This window comes from Canis aureus, chromosome 1 (assembly GCF_053574225.1).
Source record: "Canis aureus isolate CA01 chromosome 1, VMU_Caureus_v.1.0, whole genome shotgun sequence".
Lineage (NCBI taxonomy): Eukaryota > Metazoa > Chordata > Mammalia > Carnivora > Canidae > Canis > Canis aureus.
In genome coordinates this window covers 58,067,501-58,094,655 of record NC_135611.1, presented here as the reverse complement: position 1 = coordinate 58,094,655, position 27,155 = coordinate 58,067,501, and the positions used below count along the sequence as shown (strand labels likewise).

Sequence of the window (27,155 nt, the reverse complement as noted above, 5' to 3'; positions counted from 1 at the left end):
AGTCAAGGTGGCAGCAAGGATATGGAGGGCAGTGGGGCAAGCTAGGGTAAAGAACATCTTGACAACTTCTGGCTTTCAGATTCAGAATAGGCCATTACTTTTTCCCATGATCACTACAAGCCCAGTACCACGGTAGATGCTTTTATATTCCTTATCTCATTTGACCGTCTTCTGGTCTGTGAAGAAACAGCCATGTCCCTGAGTGTATCAGTGAGTTACTAGAGCTGTGTGCCTAGGAAGCGGTATGCTAGGGTCCAACTTCAAGAGTCCTTTTCACCAGATCATGTCACTAACTGTGAATCTTCTGGATGCCCCAACTTGGAGCTACCAATGGAAATAAAGGCCGAGGGTCTAGGTAGTTGACATCTCAGAGTTACTACTAAGTCTCTCCACTCCCTCATTGTGAATAGTAAAAAGCCAACCTTTTATTCTTGTCTACCTTATCTATTCTTGTCTGGCTGCTGATAGGGGAGAAAGTTAAAGAGACTAGGAGTCAAGAATAAAAAGAATGACAATGTTGTACATATTTAGAGCTATTTTCCATTTCTTTTCAGGGAACATAATGCTTTTGGGGAGTGTTTTAGAGATTTGAGCTTCCTAAGGATCTATTTTCTTTTTGTAAAATTCTAATTTAATGATTATTTTGTTATTATATTAGATTGACATATGCTAATCAAAAAAGTTGTACATAAAAGTTAAAAGATAATATGCATTCCTATTTTTAAGAATTATGTGTGTTCTGGTTAAATAAATATTCTGGTTAAGTGTATCTGTCTATACGTACATATAGTTTCAGATATCAGTCACCACAGGACCATGCAGGGTGATATACATAGATGTACATGAGTTTCATTTAACATGGTCTTGTGCAAAAGTGAAGATGTCTTGGTATGTATATGTACCATGGTACACACCCGCACCATATACAGATGGTAGTATGTATAATATGGTAAAATATATTTAACACTAGAAGTATAATAAAAATAATCTAATGCTTTGTTGATTGAGAGGGCAATTGAGGATCTACCATTTGCATCATTATGCACGCCAATTTTCTTTATAGGCTGTTGTACATATGCAAGGTTTGGAAATGGAAATAATTTATTACACAATAAAATACATGTACTAAAAACTGGATTATTTTGGCTTTTTAAAAAAGATATTATTTATTTATTTGAAAGAGAGAGAGCAAGCAGAGGCAGGGATAGAGGGAGAGGGAGAAGCAGACTCTCTACTGAGCAGGGAGCCCTACTCATGACCTGAGCCAAAGGCAGATGCTTAACCAACTGAGAGCTACCCAGGTGCCCCTAAAAACTGTCTTTGAAAAGCTTTGGTACTAGAATGCAGGGAGGCACAGTAGGAAGAAAGTATATGACCCTCAGAAGACTTAGTTTTTATGCCAGTTTTTGCATGTGTCATTGTGGATGAGTTATTTACCTTAATTGTGATTTTGTCCAGTTTCTGCTCTTACTAGTTGTGAGGATTAAAAGAGTTAATATCTGTAAAAGTGGTTTGAAATGCACAACTCATTCTGAAATACAAGTTTTAATTATTATTTTCCTTTTCTAAATATCTCTTTTAAAAAATACACCAAATTTAGTTATTTAAAGCTTTTAGTTGTTTATTTCACAGTATGTGGGAGTTCACCAGAATATGCATAGTTTTGCTTCTGTTAAATAGTCTACGTAATTGAATTTTAAAAAGAGCTAAAAACTTTTCTTAGAAGTTCAAATCTTTTGCATGGAGATCTGTCCATTACTTTCTACTCTTTTAGACAAAAATAATGACAGCAGTAAAAAACAAACCACCAGCATGCATGTGAGGTAATATTTACCTCTTAGTGATTTATTGCTTTATCCTTGGATGGGAGTAACTATTTGAAACTATTCAGGCAGAGAAAGACAAATACCATATGATTTTGCTCATATGTGGAATTTAAGAGCAAAATAGATAAACATAGGCGAAAGGGGAGAAAAGAGAGGGAGGCAAACTACAGGAGACTCTTACCCATAGAGAACAAACTGAGGATCGCTGGAGGGTAGGTGGGTGGGGCATGGGCTAAACCGGTGATGGGCATTAAGGAGGTCACTTGTGATGAGCACTGGGTGTTACAGGTAAGTGATGAATCACTAAATTCTACTCCTGAAACTAATATTACACTGTATGTTAACTAACTGGAATTTAAATAAAAACATGAAAAAAAACCATTCATAATTGATATCAGAATTGTGAAATGAAAGCTTCAATAATCTATCAGTCTCAGAATGTAATTATTATCATTGAGGATGCCATTGAATGCAACTTTTTTTGGTATCCTTTTCTTCCTTTAGGTCCGAGTCTTCACATCCAAAGGCCCTGGACCGTTTTCTGATATAGTAAAGTCCAAAACATCAGGTATTTATTACCTAAACTTGTGCAAAAAACAGTTGGTGTTTTAAAAACATTCTTGATCCTTGGTATTCTCGAGGGTATGAATGCTGTCTCTGAGCTGGAGTTAAAGCCAAAGAGTCATTTTTTAATCATCACCAAACATACTTAAATAAACCTAAGCGTAGGGTGCCTGGATTGTGTTGACTGAGACTGAAGCAGTAGATGAACCCGGGGGGAGACCCATGGATTTTGGACTAGCCTGATAGTGAATCAAGGGATTTTGCCAAACCACTTTTTTTTTCTTATAAATATGATAAATGTTTTGTTTTTTTGTTTTCAGAAATTAATCAATTTCCAATCCTCATAACTCTCTTTGACAACAAGATAGTTTTATTAGATATGGATCAAAGTCACATTGTATGGATGTTTTCAGCAGAAAGAGTCATCAATACCATGGGCTACACAGCTGATGATGGAATGGGGTACTATGCGCAAGGAGACTCACTCTGCCTTCTGAACATGCACAATAGGTCCACTTCTGAGGTATCTCACCATGTAAATATTGTGGAAGGAAGGACGTGGGTGATTTGCATATCACACTACCCTATAATTAAAATGACTGGTCAGTGGTTGAGCCATTAAGATTAGAATGGTTGAAAAGGACAGCTGTGGTGTAATTATTTAGTCACAAATAAATAGAGATTAGATTTTGGGCAAATGTCATTCAGGATTAATTAAATAGTTATTTGGTTTAGGCGCTGTGTTAGTTCCTGGGATAGAGGGGGAAAAAAAATCACAGTCCTTGAACAAAGCCAGCGTAGTATTTGTCTAACAGCTGGAAGACAGTACCATGTAGTGATTAAGGGGTGAGCTTTGGGATCTGAAATTTAGAATTTAATTCTGACTTCACCACTTACTAGATCTGTGACCATCAGCAAATTATTTAACTACTGATTATGTGGCACCCTGTTATATGGTTCCTGTGAAGATTAAATGAGATAATCTATGTGGGGCATTTAGCACAATGCCTGGCATGAAGTGGCATTTGTTGATTGTCAGCTAGTAGAGCAGACAGAAGGCAGCATCATGCTGTGCTGAGGGCAGGGTGTGGTGGTATCACAGAATATGGGTGATCCATCCAGATGAGAGTGGTGGTGGTAGAATGGAAAGACATATTGGGTGCAAAGAAGATGAGCCAGGTGAGGGTGGGAAAAGCTGAGGGGGTAGTAAGTGTGAAGACTGGGAAACAAGAGAGCCAGAGCACATTTAGGAGGCTATAAATAGAGTGAGCTTGGGATGAAGGTGAGGGTGAGGATGAGTGAAGGACAGGTGGGAAAGCTGGAGAAGTAGGCAGGACCCTAAACACAATGGGCTTCCTTTACTGTGCTAAGGTGTGGAATGCTGGTCCTGAAGACAACGTCAAGCCAGTAAAGAAATCTAGTGGATCATTCACATGATCAAGTTACGTTATAGAAAGACCTCTCTAGTGGTGTGAATAACGACTTAGAGAAGGTTAAGTCTCAGACAATTAGGAGGCTACCACAGAAACCCAGACAGGAAATGTTAGGCAGGAAGTGAGATGAGAAAGGAAAGGACAAATTTGGGACACATTTAAAGTGGGACTAATTCACCATTGTGCAGCCATAATAGGAATAAGTCAAGGGTGAACCGTATTCATCAGGATTGCTTCTTGGGTGAGTATTGGAAATCCATAAAAATATAGTATGCAGGAGAAAAGAAGGTCTCAGGGGTGGAGTGATGAATTCTATTTCCTGGGATCATTCATACAGAGAGTAGTCAGTTTGAATCAGTAACTCGGTGAGGGATCTTGCTACTGTTCCTATAGCACTGGTCTATGAATTATAGTTAAAGTCATGGTAGTTGAAATTAACCGAGAGAAAGAATGCAATGTGGGAACAGGACCAATGTCACAATGGTATAGTCTCGAGTTATTGAGGTTTTGGATTACAAAAAAGTGCAGTAAATAAGTAACATGGTAGATTACAGAAAAGTCCTCAAATTTGAAAAAAAGATGACCATTATCTCCTTGGCTATGTTTTCTACCTATTGTTAAGATTTTCCGAGATGCACTGGTTTCTGATATCACAATTATTACAACTGACTGGATTTCAAGGCATCTCTACTTTGTGCGAAAAGAATCACAAAATGGAATGCAAATATTTGATGTTGATCTTGAACACAAGGTGAAATACCCCAGAAAGCTGAAAATCTGCAATAGAAATTCAACAATAGTCTCTTTTTCTGTATATCCTCTTTTAAGGTATGTGAAGTGTGAGTATCTTTTCTATTGTGATGAAATAGAGACATTTAATATAATATCTTTGGCTTAATAATAGAAGTCATTGATGGGAAAATAAGATGCTTAGGGCTCTTGACTAGCTATATTAATATATGCTAAATAATTCTACACATGAATTATGAGCCCACAGCCACAAATACGTAAATTTAATTCATACTGACAATTTGGCTAGCCTAAAATTAGGGTAATTACCTATAGGACACCAAAGCAGATTTTTATATCAGTGAATTTCCTAATATCCTCGGATGATAAGGATGAGAAGGGGACTGAGACAGTGGCAGGAGATGAATGAGAGGTAGACAGGCAATGTGTGATGCACAGCTAAAGTTATTCTGGACTCATCCATCTTTAATTAATGCCCTTGTAGCACTGAGGGGGGCACTTGATGGGATGAGCAACTGTTATTCTGCTGTGTTGGCAAGTTGAACACTAATAAAAAATAAATTTATTATTAAAAAAAATTAATGCCCTTGTAAGATGAGTTTTAAGGCCTCCATCCAGCAACTGAATTGCAGTTCTTTGGGCTGAAAGGTATATTTTGTTTGTGCCATAAGCATGGTCATAATCTTGAAACTAGATGGTTAACCAGTCTTAAGAAGCATAAATACACTTGAGAGGAGGGGGATGGAGATGGGTGTTGATATAAAGCGTACAAATATGTTTCACATTTACAGCCACTAATGACCTAGTCCATACAGCACCTCAAAGTCATTTTAGTCCAAGGCTTTTGTTGTAAACACAGTTATTGAGAAATCATGGGAAAATACTACAAATTAGACTGCTTGCGGCCACCTCTGTCTCAGAAGGTTATTGGACACTTGGACACTTGTTCTCTCGAAAGGCTGTATTTTTCTCTCCAATCGTTAGGAATGCTTAATCCTCATTAGAAACCAATCTTTGCAATGATATGTTTTACTCACTAAGTTGGAGGGTCTTGTTTTTTCCCCCCTCTAGTCGCCTGTATTGGACAGAAGTTTCCGATTTTGGCTCTCAGATGTTCTACTATAGTATTATCAACCAGACCTTGAGTCACATTCTTCCATCCAGACCCACAAACCATTCAAATGGAAAGAAACAGTGTTTTTGTGGTGTTACTGAATTCGAGTTTAGTGGCACAATGACAATTGACACCTCTGACCTAAAGAAACCATGGATATACTTTGTCAAAGGGCAAGAGATCTGGGCCACGGATCTGGAAGGATGCCAATGTTGGCAAGTCATCATGGTGCCTACTCCGCTTGGTAAGACAGCCGTGTGTGTACACAGATGCTCATTACTAATGGTGGCCCCTCCTGTCCCATTAAAAAGGGTGTACATTCCACATATATTCAAAAGAATATACACATGGTATTTTTTCTGGACCATGCCAAATGTTTCTGTAGAATTCAAGTCAAGTTGTTCCCAGGAAAATTGTATATAGACATTCACACAATTTTCTGGATCTGTGGGTTTCTTTGCTGTTATTGTCATTTTACAATTAATAGTCGAGCTACAATGTATTGAGCTTAACACTATATTCTAAGCAAGCTACCGCATGTACTAGCTCATTTAATTTTTAAAGCACCTTGATGAAGTAGATGCTAGTGTCCTCATTTTATGGACAAGGAAACTGAGGCTGACAAAGATAAGATATTTGTCCGGAGGGCCACGATTAGTGGAGGAGCTGGTGTTTGAAGCTGAGCCTGACTACAACAGCCACGATCTTCCTACCAGCACCCTACTTTACTTCTGTTGTGATGGTCCCATTGACTTCACATTCACCATGAGTTGGTCAATACTTGACAGGTGTGTTTGTTGAAATGCACATGCTTATGGAGGAAATACTTAAATGTCTAAAGTGATTTGGGGGTTTCCTAAGTAAAACTAACTGCAATAGGGAAAAAATGCACTCTAAATAATCCATATATTCTTTTTAAAAAAATTATTTATTTATTTATTTATTTATTTATTTATTTATTTATTTAAGAGAGAGAGAAAGAGAGAGAGAATGAGCATGACGGGGGTGGGGAGGGGGGAGGAACGGCAGAAGGGGAGGGGGACGGACAAGCAGACTCTGCACTCAGCCATGACCCTGAGATCCTGATCAGAGCAGAAATCAAAAGTCAGAGGCTAAACTAACTGAGCCACCTAGGCACCCCTACTGTCATATATTCTTAAGAGTCTACTCCTCACTGTTCAATATAGTAACCACCAGTCACATGGGACTTAAGTTCAAATTAATTAAAATTAAATAAAATTAAAAATTATATTCTGCAGTCACATGAGCCATATTTTAAGTGATCAAAAACCACAAGTGGCTAATGGTTACTGCATTGGGCAGCATAGATATAAAATACTTTCACCACTGAAAGTGCTTTTGGACGTTGCTAGTCTATATAGTGAAGTTTTGACATTGCAAACAAGTGTGTGTCTGTGATATATCTGTACATATGGTTTTGTTGACATGGTACCCAGAGCCTTTTAGAAATAATTCCAATATACTTTCAATGGTCTTAAGAGTAGAGATAATGTCTTGAGCTTCTCTTCTCAGGGGAATTACTTATTTCTGTTCAATCTGTGACAAAGACTCTTTCCTTAATCAAACTTTAGGCTCCTCTGAGCCCTTTTCTCAACTAGACCTTGACCTTGGTCTTCCGTGTCTGTCATTGCTGAGTCTAGTTTTAGCAAGAATCCTGCTAAATCAGGATCAAGTTCTTCATCCCCCACCCTTGATGCTCTGGGCTTACAGTTAGCAAAAGTCATAGTGAGCCAGTTTAGCAGGAATTTCCCTATCCTTGTTGTCTCCCCTTAGTGGCTTTCTATCCACTGATCCCCTCACTACTTGCTCCACATCCTCAGTGTCTTTGTTGTATGCAAAGTTCAGCACCTCTCTCTCCCCTACTCCAATATTGCAATAGTCTTAACTAAAGTCTTTCTTACCATTTAAACAAGTGCCAGGATAATTTTTCTTTATCATCTGATACACCAGAATTATCTAGTAGGCCATTATCTTATAGGTATAGAACTAGTTAGTCTTTCAAGAATCCATAATTGAAAAGTATAACCCTACAATTAGAAAATTTGAATGGCTCTAGAGATCCTTTAGCTGGCATGATATTGGAAGAAGTCTCCTCTACAAAAACAGCTCTGTTTGAACAGCTGCTTATAAAAACATCTATTCTGCATAAGGAAGTTTTTACATTTTGGGCAAAAATTCTAAATATTAGATTTCTCCCCCTTTTAGAAGTCCTAAAGCTAGCATGCCTGGGTGGCTCAGCGGTTTAGTGCCTGCCTTCGGCCCAGGTAGTGATCCTGGAGACCAAGGATCGAGTCCCACATCGGGCTTCCTGCATGGAGACTGCTTCTCCCTCGGCCTGTGTCTCTGCCTCTCTCTCTCTCTTTCTCTATCTCTCTCTCTGTGTGTGTGTGTCTCTCATGAGTAAATAAATAAAATCTTAAAAAAAAAAAAAAAGATTTCCCCCCTTCTATTTAGCCAAAGTTTTCTTCCCATTTTTCCCATTCATTGGTCTGAGTTCTGACCTCTAATTTTATAAAGAATAAATCGGGGATGCCTGGGTGGCTCAGTGGTCGATCCTCTGTCTTCGGCTCAGGGTGTGATCCCTGGGATCAAGTCCTGCATCAGGTTCCCCACAAGGAGCCTGCTTCTCCCTCTGCCTATGTCTCTGCCTCTCTCTCTGTGTCTCTCATGAATAAATAAATAAAATCTTATAAAAAAAGAATAAATCAAGTATTTTCTACATGATAGCCATTCAAATATGTTGGGGCTACCGTCATAGCTCATTCTAAGTACTTCCATTGGAGAAAAAAGATTCATGTTCTGTAACTCCTCCTCAGATGATGTGGCTTTTGGATCTCTCTTTGCCCTAGTAGCCCTCCTGTGGTTTCACTCCAGCTGCTTGATATCCTCGTAAATGTCACCCCCATAATGACTCCCTGTACTCTCATTGTGTTCTGGTTAGTACAAGGAGCCTCTGACTTCCTCTGTCTTCTTTTATTAGAGCTAAAAGTGGCATCGAGTCTTTGGGCTGCCTGCCATTTGAAAAACCCATAGTCTTTTTCATATTAACTATTATTAAGCCAGATTTCTTTCATTTGTTATTCATAGAATTGATTTTAACTTGGCTTTAGGATGTCACATTTATTTCTATTAAATTTCAATCCATTTCCTGATTTTGTTGTAATATTTTCAAGTTTTAAGTCAGTGATTGGATATACTAGTGTTGGTAAGAATCACGTACTATCTACAAATTTGGTAAGTATGTTTACTCTGCATTTATTCCAAATCATTGACAAAAAAATATTGAGCAAGATGCTGAGCCCTGGGCCCATCACGTAACATTTCTCTTCCCTTGTTTGACGTGGAGTCACACAGGTAAAGTTGTAAATCTTGGTTCTGCCCTTTACTAACTTTGTGGCCTTGCGAAGATTATTTAACTACTCAAAGCCTGTTTCTACTTCTACAAAATAAGGCTAATAATAATAGTATTTACCTTATTGGCTTGAGATGGAGCTCAAATGAGAAAATATCTGCAAAATCCTTAGTCTTTTGAAATGACAGCAAGATTCAAAATTTAGCAGTAACAATACTGAAAAAGGATTTCACATGTTGCTTAGAGTAGAAAACACATGTTAGGTATTTTGTTCTTTATGTTCTTTATTCTATGTTTTTCATGAGCAGGAAAAACACTTGAAAGCTTAACTGTGGATGGGGAATTTCTATACTGGATCTCCTCCACAAAGGACAGCACAGAGATCTATCAAGCCAAGAAAAGCAATGGGGCCATCCTCTCCCAGATGAAGGCCCAAAGGAGTAAGCGTATCCTTGCTTACAGTTCAGTTTTGCAGCCTTTTCCAGGTAATAAGATTTTTTTTTTCCAGGTAATAGGATTGTACTCTGAATCAGCATATTGGCCCAGGTTAGGGTCAGACACGTCTGGGGATGTCTTCTTCTGCACACTGCCTCCCCAGGGCCTTGGCTATGCTCAGCGGGACTCCAAACTGTCAGGGTTGGTGCGCACTGCAATTGCTGTTTGGCCGGGGTCACAATTTATCTCCAAGTGTATACATCTCCATGTGTATACATGGCTGTGGTAGATGTTAGCCCATGGGGAACCTTGTTTGTCATCCTCTCTGTCTTTATTCTTTTCTCTATTCCTTTAATTTCTCTCCTTTCTTTCTTTTTTCTCCTCTACATCATTTTAGACTTCCCACTTGTCCAAAAAGCACCACATAGAATTTCAGGTCTTTTTCAAAGTAAAATGCTTAATTTATTGTAGTATTTTGTATTTCAATCATTTATCACATGTACATGTGCTACCATTTTTATTAAGTTCCTATCTTTATTTTAGTTATGTATCACTTATGACGTTTTTTAGTGTCATGCCTCTATCTCTCTCATAAACCCTGTGGATTTTATTGCGTGGTTTTGTGTCATGCAGTGACTTTTAGGACTTTTACATCGTGCATGTATGGCACGATGGCAAAACTAGTTATTAAATTCACTTTTCACTTTGAGAAATTTAAGAGATTAATAAGTCCATGTGACATCTGTTTGAAATTGAACACATACACAAATACACGTACATCCTTAAAAATAGAAGTCCTAAAGCTAGCATGAGTTTTTGTAACTGGGATGAATTTTAAAAATATGATGAAAATAATGCTGTTATTACTTTCTTCAAAGTAAAAAAAGGAGGGGGAGAGGTTTGCCACTTCGTACATTATTCAGTGTACTGTAGCGTCACCTGCTGGAAAATTTGAGCAATGACCACTTACCTTGCTCCCTTTTCCTGAGGTGTTTAAGGACTTCAGAACAAATGGGAAAAACAAAACAAAACATGTTTTGCATTAAAACAAAACATGCAAAACATGTTTTTGCATTAAACAAAACAAAACACCAAACTCTTGTCTTCCTTTCTTGAACATTTCCTTTTTTATTTTTATAAATTTATTTTTTATTGGTGTTCAATTTGCCAACATATAGAATAACACCCAGTGCTCATCCCATCAAGTGCCCCCCTCAGTGCCCGTCACCCAGTCACCCCCACCCCCCACCCACCTCCCTTTCCACCACCCCTAGTTCGTTTCCCAGAGTTAGGAGTGTCTCATGTTCTGTCTCCCTTTCTGATATTTCCCACTCATTTTTCTCCCTTCCCCTTCATTCCCTTTCACTATTTTTTATATTCCCTCAATGAATGAGAACATAAAATGTTTGTCCTTCTCCGATTGACTTACTTCACTCAGCATAATACCCTCCAGTTCCATCCACGTTGAAGCAAATGGTGGGTATTCGTCATTTCTAATGGCTGAGGAATATTCCATTGTATACAGAGACCACATCTTCTTTATCCATTCATCTTTCGATGGACCCCGAGGCTCCTTCCACAGTTTGGCTATTGTGGACATTGCTGCTAGAAACATCGGGGAGCAGGTGTCCTGCTGTTTCACTGCATCTGTATCTTTGGGGTAAATCCCCAACAGTGCAATTGCTGGGTCGTAGGGCAGGTCTATTTTTAACTCTTTGAGGAACCTCCACACAGCTTTCCAGAGTGGCTGCACCAGTTCACATTCCCACCAACAGTGTAAGAGGGTTCCCTTTTCTCCGCATCCTCTCCAATATTTGTGGTTTCCTGCTTTGTTAATTTTCCCCATTCTCACTGGTGTGAGGTGGGATTTCATTGTGGTTTTGATTTGTATTTCCCTGATGGCCCGTGATGCGGAGCATTTCCTCATGTGCTTGTTGGCCATGTCTGTGTCTTCCTCTGTGAGATTTCTGTTGAACAACATTTCCAATGCATCAGTAAATCTTGCCTTGCCAGCTAAATAAAAAAAGATGTTGTTATTCTTCATGTTAAATAAATCTGCTCTTCCTCTTTGATACATATATGTGTATATTTTTAATCTTTTCTTGTTATTTTAGATAAAGCATTACTGTGTCTAGCTTCAGATACAGCAGAGCCAATTCTACTTAACACCACTAACACCAGCCTCACAATCAGATTACCACCTGCCAGGACAAATCTCCCGTGGCTCAGTGGCATCACCCCTCCCACTCCAACATACCTGGTTTATTACAAAGAAGTTAATGGCAGGAAAACCAGCCCTGAGCTGAAATACAAAATGCGGGTAAGACTGGAGCTGGATGGTCTTTGTCTTCTCACAAGATACCTATTTCTGATATAAAATTCTCATTTGGGGGCACCGGGGTGGCTCAGTCGGTTAAGTGTCTGCCTTAGCCTCAGGTCACCATCCCAGGGTCTTGGGATCCAGCCTCACATTGGTATCCCTGCTCAGCGGGGAGCCTGCTTCTCGCTCTCCTTCTCTCCCTGCTGGTGCTCTCTCACTCCCTTTTGTTCTCCTTCTCTCTCTCAAGTAAATAAATAAAAACTTAAAAACATTGTCACATATTTTCTATATTATATTCTGAAATATGCTACTCTGCAAACTTTTACAGCTGATTCATCAAAGCGAATGGTGTTCTAGTCTTGTCTGGGAAAGAAGGTTCAAGGAAGTATATTAACTCTGATCAGTGGTGGCTTGCCACAGTGACAGTTTCCTGAGTGTCCTGGAAGAACTGGGTTTGTTGACCTCCCTGACTATCTAATTATCCCCAGAAAGTGATAGAGACAGGTTTTTTTTTTTTTAAGATTTTATTTATTTACTCATGAGAGATACAGAGAGAGAAAGAGAGAGGCAGAGACACAGGCAGAGGGAGAAGCAGGCTCCATGCAGGGAGCCCAACGTGGGACTCGATCCCTGGACCTGGGGATCACGACCCGAGCCAAAGGCAGATACTTAGCCACTGAGCCACCCGGATGGCCCTCACTGGATAGTTCTTGAATGTTGCATTAATTGTCACAATTCCTTCCCTCATTGGCATTGGCATTTCCGTTGTCCTTGTGATGGAGTCATATGTATCCAATGTTTTGCTCTGTGCTTGTTATTTAACCAAATCAAAAGGTGAAACTAACCATCACCTATTGGAAATTAAGCACTACATACTTTTCCAGAAAGGACACGTTATTCTTGTTACTTCCTTTATTTTTTTCTTTTTTTTATAATAAATTTATTTTTTATTGGTGTTCAATTTACCAACATACAGAATAACACCCAGTGCTCATCCCGTCAAGTGCCCCCTTCAGTGCTTGTCACCCTGTTACTTCCTTTATTTTGTCTATTTTGACCTTTTATTACACATTTCAATGTTTCAGAAGACAGCTTGAGTCATTTAGCTGATCAAGATTGGGCTGCTGGCACTGGATATTTCTGTGACTGCAGCTAGCTAGTCAATCCTACTGTCTTAACACTGATTAATAAGGGTCCAGGGCAATGGTTCTCTAACCTGCCTGCACTTTGGAGTTTTAAAAATCTTTGGGCCCGAAAAAAAAAATCTTTGGGCCCACACTTCTGAGAATGATGAGATAATGCAGCTTCATCTTTCATCATATTCACTTATGTGTCACATCTTTACCCGACCATCTTGTTGAATGTTTTATGCAACATAAGTGAAATAGTATCCTCTTCTGAGAACTTAGCTTCATATGTGAAATGAGCATATCACAGAATTGACCAAGGGCTGCCAATCATTTGGTATTTATTTTGAAAGTTTTAAGCAACTCAGGTCTGGGCAGGTTAAGGCCGTGAACATGATCATTCTCATGATCCAATATCAAAAATAAATTAATATTATAATGATATAATAAGCGCATATTTTATTATTATATATTTTAATATCAATTTAATAATAATATACTTAAATACTTTAATTACTTTTTTTCTTTGGTTAAACAATTTCTCCTCATTTGTACAAAAAAGTAAGAGTCACATACTGATTTTTAAAAATTAATTACAGGAGTTTCAGGAGAGGATAGTCCTTATAGACGGTTTACAGCCATTTTCAACATATGTGATACAGACAGCTGTGAAGAATTATTATTCAGACCCCATGGAACAGTTACCTCTGGGAAAAGAGATTTGGGGAAAAACTAAAAGTGGAGGTGAGTTATGGGTCTGGGGCCAGGTTCTAGAGGCATTTCGTGATCTATCTATATTTGTTGGGGATTTTTTTTTTTAATTTGGGTGCTAAGTAATCTTTATTATGTGAGCTTTTCAAGCTTCATAAGAAAAATGTATTGTTGAAAATACTCAGCTGACCTGATATGTGTTCTAGCGACAGATGAATAATATTCCATCAGAACGAAAAGCAACTAGATGGTGAAATATCAGAATCAATACTATTTGACCAAGAAACACATTCTCCGGTCTCACCACAGAGGGTCTCCCTCTCCCCACATATTTACAGGCTCCGTCCACATGGCAATGAAGGATTAAGCCTTTTCTGTGTGAGTTTTATTGAGGCCACTGAGATTTAAGGTAATAACATCATTGCCTGAAAGAAAATGGATCCACAATCTAAAAAGGTTGTGCTAAGTGGTGGTGACTATTTTGAGGTGATGCCATTTCTTTCGGATGTCTCTGATGACATTCCCCAAAGGAATCTGAATTGATGTGTTCATCCTCATTGGCCAGATCATTGAGCTGGAGTCAGAGAATGATTTAGTCAGTAGGCAAAAATAAGCAGGAGCCTTTCAGGCAGCCTGCTAACTTTAAATGTTGCCTCTCAGGAAAACCTGAGAGACTGGTTTTCCTTCAGAACATCTGTCATTTGTTCTGCTCCTGTGATACGATTATTCCTCAACCAAGACCCTGTCCCTTCTTCCATCTTTTAGGGCTGATGCAACGTCCCTTATCATGCATTGCTATTTATTTCAGTGCCAGAGGCAGTCAGGCTCATTAACACGACTGTACAGTCAGACACGAGCGTCCTTATCTCCTGGAGAGAATCTCACAAGCCAAATGGACCTAGAGAGTCGGTTCGCTATCAGTTGGCAATCTCACATCTGGCCCTGGTTCCAGAGACTCCTCTAAGACAACGTGACTATCCAGATGGAAGACTCGCTCTCCTAGTGACTAGACTGTCCGGTGGAAAACTGTATGTATTCAAGGTACAGTGAGCGTCTTGGGCACCTTTATTGCCATTCTCAAGTGCAAGGTTCTGAAAACGTTAAGCAATTGTTCTTTTTTTATGAAAAGGTTCTGGCCTGCCACGCTGAGGAAATGTGGTGTGCCGAGAGTCATCCTGTCACCGTCAAAATGTTTGACACTCCAGAGAAACCCTATGCCTTGGTCCCAGAGAACACTAGTGTGCAATTAGACTGGACGGCTCCATCTGATGTTAACCTCATCAGATTTTGGTTTGAACTCCAGAAGGTAGATCTCACCATTCACTTTTAATGTGAATCTCTGTTTTGTGCTATGGGATAAATTAGAAGGCCTTCCTCATATCTCTAGAGTATTCTCTTGTATAAATCAACAATATATTTGACATCATTCATTGATTTAGGTTTGCTGTATACAGAAGCTGTCTAGACTCATTTCTGATGAAAAGAATTTCCAGAAAGATTAGTTTGCTCTTAAAAGGCTCCATGGAAAAGGCTATAAGCTATGATTTACTGGTATTCATAATGTTTTACTTAGTTTAGATATTATCAGTATGGCTGTCTAGTTTAAAGTCCATAACAGTTTGGTGTTTTCAATGAAAAAAAATAAAAGAAATGAACAAGCAAACAAACAACACCCCAAACCTTGTCTAGAAATGTCCTTTCAACCATTTAAGGGCTGTGTAGCAACAGGAGAGAAGTAAAGATAAAATGAATTTATTCTAAACTAGTTTGATCTTGGGTTATAAATTTTAGAAGGTTCCTTGTCCAAAAATCTTCATTTTTTATCCAATATTTATCCAATATAAAAACATCCCCTGAATTTTAAAGCATCAATTAATGTAATTCACTGCTGGGGAAAGTCTATGTTGATTTTTATATTGAGATGCTTCAAATGGATTATTTTTAATAATTGCTACATTTCACTTTCAGTAGAATATATTTTGTGTGTCCATATTTGTAAAGATTGGTTAGGAATCTTTTGTTCAGTTGTAACAAAAACAAATCAGTATAGTCATGGCCTTCCTTTTTTTTTTTTTTTTTTAAGAGGAATTGCTCTCTTGGATATTTTAAAATTTTGCTATGTAGATATTTTATATGACCTTGTACTTTTTAGATAAAATCTATGAAAAACCATGAAACCACAGTGAATGTCGAGTTGATAAAGCCAAAGACCGTAGTTTAGTTGGACTTTTTCCATTGAGCATGTGTATGATGATTTATTGCCTATTCAAACACTGGTCATCTTATAAAAACGCAGTTGAATTGGAGGACCACCTTTTTTGGGACATCTATTTAAATAAGACTAATGCAGTTCAGCTTAAAGGCAAGGTGAGGGGTGTAAAGTTTATTTCCTATGTCAAAGAAATGAGATGGGGAAGGATCTCACAGCTGGTGACTCTCAGCTCCTCCTTTTACCAATGAGAAGTCGGAGACCCAGACAGGTGCCATAGTGAGTCACATATCACCAGTCAGGCAGGGAAGAGTGCTAGGGGCTGACTCATCCTACAGCAGTCCTACTTGGGTGCTATCCATGGAAGGAATATGAGTCACTAAGGCACCCACCCCACTCCTCAAAGTTTGGGACAAGGACAGCAGACTGGGATGGTGAGTTCAGTCCTTGTGACTTTCATGCAATGTGTTTTGTTTAAAAACTTCCTCTACAATTGCTGCAAACAGGTTCCAGATATTCCACTTAGAAAAATCATGAAGCTGAGAATGTAGGATATGGTAATATTCACACGTGTGACCACGTACAAGCACTAACTGATAAGCAGAGTAGAAGGCTGTGTTCTGAGAGGGCCGATGAGTATGTCTAGTCAGAAAATTCTGTATCTTTTGAGTAACTTGAACTGACCTCACAATGATAGGAAAGCTAGGAAGGATCCTAAACTCTGTGCTGAAACCCTGAGGGGTGAGTGAGAAGGGTGAATATGTGTCTTTTTCATTAATGATTTTTAAACATCCTTTTCAGGTAAGAAGGAGAAAAGGGTAAGTTCCAGTTGGGATCTTTTTTTGTCAGAATTTCCATATATGGAAAATGAAGAAATTAGAGCACAAGCTAAATTTCTATCTAAGTCTTAAATTCCACAGATTTAATTTTTTTTTTTATCACAACAGCATATAGAAGGAGAACCTATTTCATTTAAGATTGAGGAGAAGCAAGTAGTTTCACTTCGGTAAATTATTTTCAAGGAAGTCCATGAAAATTGAGTTTTTCTCAACTGTCCAGGAAAGTTGCTACTAGAACCAAACATTTCTGAAGTTCCGGTCTCTGAGACATGATAGTCTGCACCACTTCTTCCACACCCCTGCCCAAAGAATTTGAAAATCCCTCTGTGGTATTGAAAATCACCCCTGCACTTTTTGGCCTCTGACAAATGGAAGGTCCTGATTCCCTTGTGATTTACTGGGGTAGCCATGGCATCTCTCCAAGTTGGTGGTCTGCCCAGAACATTCATTGCTGTGGTGAGGCCAGTACTCTACAGTTTTCCAGCAGGACCCTTGGTCACACGTCTGACCTTCCAAGGAGCTTTGATAAATTTCTGGTTGGTATGGAATGTTGGGTCATCTAGACTATTCACTGAAGGTAGTTTTTATAGCAGATTATTAAGGAGGCAAGACCTCAAAGGGCTAAAATTTTTGAGCTAGAAATCAATATTTCTCTCTTTCTGTCTCTCTCTTTCCTGTAGTTCAGAGAAAATAACATAGACCCATTGCATCTGTTTCTTTAGTCTGTATGTTGCAGTGGAATTGATACATTTATGAATTTAGCAGGTAATGGCCCAGACATCAGCATTTCTGTATTTTTTCCATTCCTTCCATCTCTCTCTCTCTCTCTTTCTTTCTTTCTTTTCTTTCTTTTCTCCTTTTCTCTAATAACAAGGGGATCTACTTCCTGAAGGTGCTATAGGAATCATTCCTAATTGAATAGAAAACTAATATAAAGTGTCCATCCAATGAAATGATGTGACCTTGTGAGCGCTGAATGAAAAACGAGATGTAAAGTAAGGTTTATTTATGGAAACTGACCTTCTTAGGAAACTCTACTGGAGAAAATACACTATGAACTCTTGACAAAATGCCACATCATCCGTCTTTCCCTATTTGCATATTGAAAAAAAATCACCATTTTCAAATAAGATATTAAGGGTCCAAATACACATATTTTTTAAAAAAAGCCATGCACAAAGAAAGTGTAAGATAGCTATAGATAGAGACCCACAATCTACAGTGGAATGAAAGTAAGATTTCCTGTATTTAACTTCTAACCTTGCTACTTAGTGGCTGAGTGATGATCAAAAATTTCCCTCTTTTAGGGAACTAGGCTTTGGATGTCTAAAACTAAGGAATGCTGGTTAGATGTCTGAAAAGAGTTTGGGTAGGAAAAGAGAAATGTTTTAATTTATAAGTCACTGTGGACCTCTTGAAAGAATCAAAATATGTAAAAATATTATTATTTTGAAATTAGCAAATCCACATAATTTAAAATATCATTGTTTTGATCCGTCATGGATCCTCACCTAACGTAGGTGTCTGTATTTAGGGATAACAAAAACCCGAGCTCTGAATCTTCCCTAATGATAAGGGGTTCATGTCCCACCTTGGACCTATCCTAAGAGCCATTATTCAAGTCAGTTATAGCTTCTCACACACAAAAAAGCATAAAATGGTTGTCAGTGGTGGCAATGTTTGGGATCAAACATTCTAAAGAAACTCTTTTGTTTTTTTTTTTTTTTTTAAAGAAAACACCTTTTATTTAAGTTTTTAATTGCCTCCCATAGTTTTGTGACTTTCTATGTTTCAGAAGGTTTTCTTAAAGAAACAAAAATGTTACTTGAGACTTCTTTTTCCAGTGGAAGTACAATGAATTTTTCAGTGTCAACGCTTCATGCTTCCAAGGCCCGACTTATGTCTGTAACATCACAGATCTACAGCCTTTCACGGCCTATAATGTCCACGTGGTGGTGATTTACGAGACAGGAGAAAATAGCACCTCACTCCCAGAAAGTTTTAAGACAAAAGGTGAGTACTAATATCCTTAGTCCTCAAAAAATCCTGTAAGTCTCTTAATGCTTCTCTTATTTCACCAATCCTAGAGGTAGCCTTTGTTTTAAAAGGTGTAAATCAAGGGGCACCTGTGTGGCTCAGTGATTGAGCATCTGCCTTTGGCTCAGGTCATGATCCTGGGGTCCTGGGATCGAGTCTCCCATCTCCCTCTGCCTATGCCTCTACCTCTCTCTCTCTCTCTCTGTCTTTCATGAATAGATAGAAAAAAATAAAATCTTAAAAAATATGTAAATTACTATTTCTAGAGCTTGAGCAAAGAAACTGAAAAGAACTGAGTGTTCAATACTATTTACTCACTGATTACTATATTCCAGATGCTAAAAATAAAAAAAAAATCCAGAAAAGAAAGCTAATTTGTGATCCCTATAAGTTGATCCTTGTAAGAATCAAGTGGAAAATGTTCCAAAATTTACAGTAGTTTTCTTTGCATCACTTGCTTTGTGGTGAGCTAAGATATATTGTTATTCCCATTACTAATCCATCACTAATAAAAACCTCAGATACTCATTTAAAAATATACACTTATATGAGAATATTTCTAAATATATCTTTCATGCACTTGGCTTTCCTTTTTGGAGATGTATTCTATAGAAAGATGGTTAGCAGAATATTTTGTACTTCTGACATATTAGTCAGTACTTTTTATGTTTCCAAAGCTGGAGTCCCAAGTCAACCAGGCATTCCAGAGGTGTTAGAAGGAAGCAAAGATTCAATACAGTGGGGAAAAGCTGAAGATAACGGAAGCCGGCTTCTGTACTATATCCTTGAGGTCAGGTATGTCTGCAAAAGTGCTTTGGAAGCTACAAAGAGCTAAGCAGTTAATTGTATTATTAGATCAAAATTAACTATATTTATTAACATGTATTTATAATAAATATGAAAGATCTTTAGCTTAAGGACCCTGTGTGCACCATTATGTTCTCTGTGAAATTTCTAGCCCTAGCGCTCCAGTTGTAAAGCAGATCATATCATTGTTCTTGGAAATCTGCAGCTACTTGTCAGAACTTTATGGAAATAATCTAATCGTTGGCAGATGCAACTAATATTTATTTAATATCTATTCTGTTCAAGAAGCTGAGCTGATGTTTGATGTCAGATGATGGTATGCATGTAAATTTCTGATGATAATTTGTTTTAGCAAGATGAATAATGTCTAGTGAGAGCTGGCCCTGAACTAGGTATTTTTCGGAATGTAAAACCAGGTCAAGGCCCGAAATGGCCTGAACTGTGAAGGTCACGCAGGATTCTTATCTATTGTGAAGAGTACAGTTCGCAGTGCTCTCAAGGGTCGGAAAATGTGCCTTCAGTGAAAACCATGCAGCTGATGAACAAATGCAACCTCAGAACCGGCCAGTATGGGGAGCTCTGTAAATGGGACCTGGCTCAGATGAACTGATTTCATGCCAACTTGAAGGGAGAATTCCAAATTCCACAGACACTCCCTCCACGGGTCTATGAAGCTATCTTCTAAGAAGCTCCAAGGACAAAAGTCACTTCCATAATTATAGTCCTGGCAACTTGAGCTTTAGATCTATTTTTGTTTCATCTTGCTCTGGTATTCCCATAACCTTAATTTTTTTTTCCTGTGCATGGTGAATTACATTGGCCATATTTCTAACTGAAACCTCCTTGAAATTCCTATTACTGTTTTTCTTGCAGAGTCAAATACATTCTAATCTGCAGAGCTGCCTTGGTGGCCTGTGACTGTAATTCCCTTCACCAGCCAGCCCACACCACAGTCTTGCTAGGACCCCTTTACTGTGTTCCCTGCAGTGATACCTTGAGTGCATAGCTCCAAAAATTCTCTGCATTTTCTTGCCCCAAGCCCCTAACTCTCAGGGCAGGGTTGATGGGATAGTGGAATGAATTGCTGGACCTTCAGAATCTCAGTCACTTCTTCTGTCAGAGCACTAGGATAGCCGGGTACTTGCTCATGCTTCAGTGGTAGCGATAGTGCAAAGTGTGTGAACTTGGGAGCTGAACAGATTGTTAGTGTTCTAAGACTGCTCTGAGAAAGTACCACCTGCTAGGTGGCTCAAAACAACGGAGATTTATTCTCTCACAGTCTGAAATCAAGGTATCAGTAGGACCATGCTCCTTCTGAAGTTTCTCAGGAAGAAACCTTCCTTGCCTCTTCTTAGCCTCTGGTATCCAGACTCTCCAACAATCTTGGTATTCCTTGGAGATGCATCACTTCAGTCTTTGGCTCTATTATCACCTGGTGTTCTATGTATATATCCGTGCTTAAATTTTTCTCTCCATAAGAAGGCACTGGTCACCGGATTTAAGCCTACCCTAATCCAGAATGACCTCATCTTAACTAATGTCTAAAAAGACCATCTTTCCAAACAAGGTCACATTCACCAAGTCTGGGTAGGCATGAGTTTTGGGGGAACATTATTCAACCCAGTACCATGTGTTCCTTTTTTGAATTTAAGTTTTCTCATCTGTCAATTAGGATGATGGCACGTGCTCTTTTGGGTGTTGTGAAAACTCAAGGAAATGAAACAAAATGAAAAGCACCAGTATGGTGTGTTATAAATAGAAGATGCTCAACCAGTGTCAGAATTCTTGTCTTCCTCAGTGGCCAATAACTGTGAAGAGCCATTTTATAAATTTTAAGTGTCTTCTTCTTTTAGATCAGAGTTGTTTGCGTTGAACAATGAAATTGCCAATGCCTAACACAAGACTTCACAAAATGTGTAAAGACATTGTATAAAGAGTCTAGGACACTTAGCTGCTGCTAACAGTTGTGACCAACTCTGCTGCTCGAGCCTCCTGATGTTCTTGCTCATTCTCTGTCGCTCAAAGGCTTAGCCTTCCCATCCCTTTCCGGATGACTACTCAGTTTGTAGGAGCAGAACTAGCTATCCCTCAGCTTACTGTGGGTTGGCACCAAGTCCTAAAACTGTTGCTGTCTGAAAAGCCACAGCTTTGAAAAGTTCTTCATTGACAGAGAAGACATAATTGGAAGGTCTCAAGCTTGCCTTCAGCCTATGATTCTGTTAAAAGCCATTGCATTTACATACATTTACATTTTGAGGCCTGCTCTTCTGCTCTTTACATGCTTCATATAAAGACTAATGTGGGTTGACTTGAGGTGGAGTGTAGGACAATACAAATAGAGGCAACACACTTTGAAGTCTCAGGTATATGATAATTTTGGTAGTCTAATTATACCTTCCTTATCAATTTTATGTCCTATATTTTATTTTATCCAGCTGCGGAATACCTAAGCTACAAATGGCATAAAAGACTGAGAATTAAGAAAAAAAAATTGCAAGTTAGAAACTGTGGACTAATTGCTTATGTGTTTGAAATTCTGAAGGAAGCTTACACATTCTAATAGGAGGAAAAGCCTCTTTAGCTTTCTCTTGGCCGTTGATTATTTGTTATTTTCCCAATGGGCTGAGTTGGCTGGCTCGCATGCATTGCCAGGATGGCTTTCTGAGATTATTCTGTGTTCTGTAGCCAACTGTGTGAGAAGACTGAGACCAAGGATAAAGTGTGCAATAGGAGATGCTCTGGAGTCCCGTCATTAAAATGATAGATGAGCATCTAGAAATAACACATATATTGTCTCATATTTTCTATATTTACCATTTTGCTCTTTTTTTTTTGTAGAAAGGGCATTTCAAATGATTCACAGAACCAGAACTTAATGTGGAAGATGGCATTTAATGGATCCTGCAGTAGTATTTGCACATGGAAGTCCAAAAACCTGAAAGGAACATTTCAGTTCAGAGTAGTAGCTGCAAATGATCTGGGATTTGGTGACTATAGTGGAATTAGTGAGAATATTATATTAGCTGGAGGTATGTGACCATGTCTGTCTATATGCTAACTGATTACATAAAGGTCCAGAGATAAAGAGAAGTGAATTCTTAACACAATATATAAATTGGGTGACTATGTAATTTATCATCCAGACTTTGGAAGTTCATTTTATCTGATGTGATCTTCCTAAAACATCAGCATCCTCATGTCATTTTTCTCCTCGGTAATAAGCAGCTACTGCTTAATGCCCAGCACATCGAGTCCGTGCTCTTGGATGGGCTTCCCAGGCTGGTCTGGATCTGGATCCAGCCTTATGTTCCTGCTCCCCAAACACTCATCTTCTACACAACAGGACTAAAACTATGCTTTCTACGTCTTCCATTTTAGGTTACGATACATCATCTGTCTAATCCCATGGGCTAGAAATCTCAATACTATATTTAATTTCTCCCTCTACTCAGTCACCGAGTAGATTTGTTGATTACCATCTTAGTTTCTGTCTGTTGAGTGCTCATCTACCTATTACCACTTCGGCTTTCCTAATTTAAATTATCATTTCTTACCTGTGCTCTTGACTTAATCACACTGCTGACAGTTAATCTAGTTGGAGCACAAGTTGGATCACTTAACCCCTCTCTGAAATCCCCCAAATGACTCTTCATTCACTGTCTTCAGACTCAAGTGCAAACTCCTGAGTGGCATTTAAGGCCTTCCATGATTTGTCCTCTAATTGTGATTCATTGTTCTTAACACTTATCCCCAGGTTATGGCCATATCAGAATGGTAAAGAGCTTTTTATGACACTAGGTCATTAGCCTTGGTTTCCCTCAGCCTAAAATGTGGGCCCCCACCACCTGCCATTCACCCTTCCATTAGGCTTTCCTTTCCCTCACTCTCTGTCAACTGAGATTCTTCTTAACCTTCAAAGCCTAACTTAAATGAGCCCAAAAATGATGCTCAACTGATGCTCCTTAGGCAAGATGGATATTATTCTATATAATATTTGCATCATTCTTATTTGTTTTATAGTTATCTGTATAAAAGCTCAGCAATTTTTTTCTGAAGAATATCTAAAATAGTTAATATTTTAGGTTTTGCAGACTAAATCTGATGTTTGTAGCTGCTGCTGCTTCTTCATCTTCAAATAATACTTTAAAAAGTTAAAAATCATTTTTAGCTCATGGGCGCTAGGAATCAGATTGTGGCCAGGTTTGCCAAACTCTGTCCCGTATATGCGTCTCCTCCTCAACTGAAACCACCCAAGAGAAGGTACCAGGTTTCCCTGTTTATATTCCTCAATTTAATGCCCATAGAATTGAATGTATATCAAGATATTATAGAAGAAATAACAATCCTGAGTATATATTATATGAAGACTGAGACTTCTTTGTTCCAAATTCATTAAAAAGATTATACATGTTTCCTTAGCTATTTTAAAGTAGAAGACTGGGTAGGTTTATCACAATGGTGTATTGGTAAGCCAGGTCTTTGGAAAACCAAACCAAACCAAACCTTGACTTTGATTTCCTATGGTGTTGAACACTCTTGCTATGGGTGATCTCAAACTAGCAGTGGTTCAACAACTGGCTTGCAAAAATCTAGTAGCAGCTAGTTCAAGCATATCTGGCAAAGCCCTGTATCTACCTGCTTTATTCTGCAAATTAACTTTTTTCATTTATTTTATTAGATGTTTTTTGGATGCCAGAAACAAGCTTTATACTTACTATCATAATTGGAATATTTCTGGTTGTTACAGTCCCACTGGTCTTTGGTAAGTATACTAGATCTAAAAATGCAGGTAGTAACCTGTTTGCTCCATCATATTAGTTGATTTATCACCTAGTGTGTTCAACCTCCCACATGAAATAAATTCATAAATTTCACAGTTACCTTTGGCTATACTTTCATAAGCACTAACTTCTGTGAATTGTTTTCTGATCTTGGAGTAACAATTTTACAGAAAATATATCTGCATTTACACTTCATGGTATACTTTAGATAAAACTGATTATAAGGGCATCGATTTTTAGGTTTTTTTTAAAAAAAGATTTTATTTATTTATTTGTGAGAGACACACAGAGAGAGAGGGGAGGGGCAGAGACACAGGCAGAGGGAGAAGCAGGCTCCATGCAGGGAGCCCGATGTGGGACTTGATCCTGGGACTCCAGGATCATACCCTGGGCCGAAGGCAGGGGCTCAACCACTGAGCCACCCAGTTGTCCCAATTTTCAGCTTTCTTTAAAACACTATTTATTTTGGATTGGCCACATAGCTAGTGCTTTGTGGCTTATGGTTTTAAATGAATAAAAGAAAAATAACTCTGGAGGTTAAAAAAAAGGATTAATAGACCAGTGACAGCCCTTAGTTGGATAGTTTGGGTCTCCAGGCAGGCAGACAGACTGGATTGGAAGGAGCAGCTCCTCTTTTGCAGGTGACCCATCTGGCTTTGAGGGTCCACTCTTGCGTTCAGATATCTGCCTTGATTATTTCAAATCCCTGCTTATTTATAAATGTCCAGGAAAGCAGAAGTTTTTGTTAGGTAGCTGGAAAGATAGCTATCTCCCAGTATTTATTTTATACCAATGTGCTAGTCTTAGAAGTCTTTTTCTTTTAGATCTATTCTAATGATGAGAAAATACAGTAACAATCCCAGAAATATTGGGGCCAAATATTGGGCCTATAGAGTTATTTTGGTGATTGTACATCCTAGTTCATTCATTCCTCTTGTTTCAGTGTAAGCATTAATAGGACTTTCAGTGCCCAAAATGTCCTGGTTTGGATTATAAGATATGTGGTCACCCTACCACTTATTAATTTTATGGGTCCCTGACATACTGAAGCATTATAAGAAAGACATGATACTTAGCAGAAAAGGATACTCAAGTACATATTTAGGCAATTATGGCTTGTTTTTTCATCTTATAAGGGAATGTTAGAAGGGAAAGTTTCAGGAAAAGTTACAACCATAAAGCTAAACTCTCTCAGGATAAAGAAAGCCAGTATCAGACTGAGTGGTCTAAATCTTTATTCTTTCCCCAAACTTATTGAAGTTGTAAACCATCAGAGAGCACACTGAAACTTGAATTAAGATTTCTTTTCACAGATTCCACCCAGATAATATATGGAACTCCTTTAGCTAACTCGGAAAGCTAAAAATTTCAGCTGACCCTGCCAGGATCTTAACCTGTGGTTCCAGGGAGTCTAAGTATTGCACAGCTGATGCTTGTACCACTAAGCCACCCCCCTCCAGAATTACGCGTATGACTGGAGTATATTTGGCAGTTGGCATATAGGCTTGACCGCTTGTCTGCTTTCCTACTGCGAAGGAGTATTACATGAAGAATCTTTCATCTGACCTTTGCTTGCCTACTTGTACATCACCATTGTTTAAACCCATAATTCTAGTGGATGAGCATGAGATAATTTCAGACAACCTATTGTGCTTTCAAGACATCCTATGGATATCTGGCTTTCTCAGGATCTAAAGGTCTTTATTCTATTTGGAACTTATGAATTTTTTGGTACAGCTAAGCTAATTTGGTTCTTTTTTTATAGTAGCAGAGCATGTGGTTTTACTAGTAGGAGTGGGTGAGTGCATGAGAAAAGATTGAGCTATTAAAATCATGGAAAGTGGCAATTGTTTAAATATTTGTATTGTGCCGAGGGCTCTCAGCAGTCGTACTTATAAATATAAAATCGAAACAACGATTTAAAAATAAACATCAACAGCCTTTGCTTTGGTGAGTGGTCACATCTAACATGCAACATTAGCCTCATGCTGGGAGCAGAGGGAAATATGAAGTCGTAAAATACAATTGCTGGCCGTGGCAGCTTGCCATTTAATGAGGGAGGTAAGACATACCTGTGTGAAAATGTGAATAGTGAAACATAAAAAGGCAGTAGGACATGACATGTGCTGGACTCTGCCACAGAAATGTGGACTGAGAGCTACAGTTGGTCTTAGAAATTGAGAACTGGGAGGTCTTGGAAGGCATCTCTGAGGTTGGGGGCCCGCGCTGGGCCTCTACAAAAATGAAGAGGGGGTAGTGTCAGCTTTTCAGATTTGAAAAATTGCATTAGCAAAGGTACTTAAGATCTTTCCCTGTGTGGTCCCTCAGACGGAACGTCCCTTGAATAAAACTCTCACCTGTTGGATATAGAAGCTACTATGGAATAAAATTCAAATTTTAATGATCATCTTACAAAACATGCTTGCTGTTTTCAACTTTTCAGCCAGTGTTCTAGTATAAATGGTTGATCTTATGACCTAATTGTATTTTGATCTCCCCAAAATCACTTATTTTTAGGCTCATAGAAATAGTATTTGCTCATTGTATGAAGAAGACAATATAAATTATCAATGATTTCACAACTGAGGGGGACCACTACTAACATTTGGTGGGTTTAATTCCAATAGTTTTTCTGTATATATGTGAGTATGTGTATATGAACAACAATGGAATAAACCCTTGTACTCTGCATTTTTTTGAAAGCATGCCATTATAATCGAAAGAATTCATCAGATCTACTGTAGGAGTGTAACCTGTTTACTATAGGAATATATCTGGACTCAGGAATAAATTCGTTTCACTAATAATTACAATGCCAATTTGTTTTGG

The 27,155-nt window shown here is 38.5% G+C and overlaps 1 protein-coding gene across 6 annotated transcripts in view; it reads left to right on the top strand.

Annotated features, from left to right (window-relative positions):
* Nucleotides 1–27,155, top strand: part of ROS1 (ROS proto-oncogene 1, receptor tyrosine kinase) — a 121,250-nt gene that overhangs the window by 63,222 nt on the left and 30,873 nt on the right. For all 6 annotated transcript variants that reach the window (XR_013381554.1, XM_077900790.1, XM_077900797.1 and 3 more), the window contains 13 exons: nucleotides 2,331–2,394; nucleotides 2,711–2,913; nucleotides 4,446–4,651; nucleotides 5,645–5,931; nucleotides 9,369–9,545; nucleotides 11,610–11,815; nucleotides 13,542–13,686; nucleotides 14,462–14,694; nucleotides 14,783–14,959; nucleotides 18,546–18,714; nucleotides 19,416–19,533; nucleotides 22,384–22,574; nucleotides 24,224–24,307. Coding sequence is in view for 5 of the 6 variants with exons in the window: in XM_077900790.1 (XP_077756916.1) it covers nucleotides 2,331–2,394; nucleotides 2,711–2,913; nucleotides 4,446–4,651; nucleotides 5,645–5,931; nucleotides 9,369–9,545; nucleotides 11,610–11,815; nucleotides 13,542–13,686; nucleotides 14,462–14,694; nucleotides 14,783–14,959; nucleotides 18,546–18,714; nucleotides 19,416–19,533; nucleotides 22,384–22,574; nucleotides 24,224–24,307 (2,260 nt within the window). In the remaining variant the exon portion in view is untranslated. The remainder of the gene's footprint in view (nucleotides 1–2,330; nucleotides 2,395–2,710; nucleotides 2,914–4,445; nucleotides 4,652–5,644; nucleotides 5,932–9,368; nucleotides 9,546–11,609; nucleotides 11,816–13,541; nucleotides 13,687–14,461; nucleotides 14,695–14,782; nucleotides 14,960–18,545; nucleotides 18,715–19,415; nucleotides 19,534–22,383; nucleotides 22,575–24,223; nucleotides 24,308–27,155) is intronic.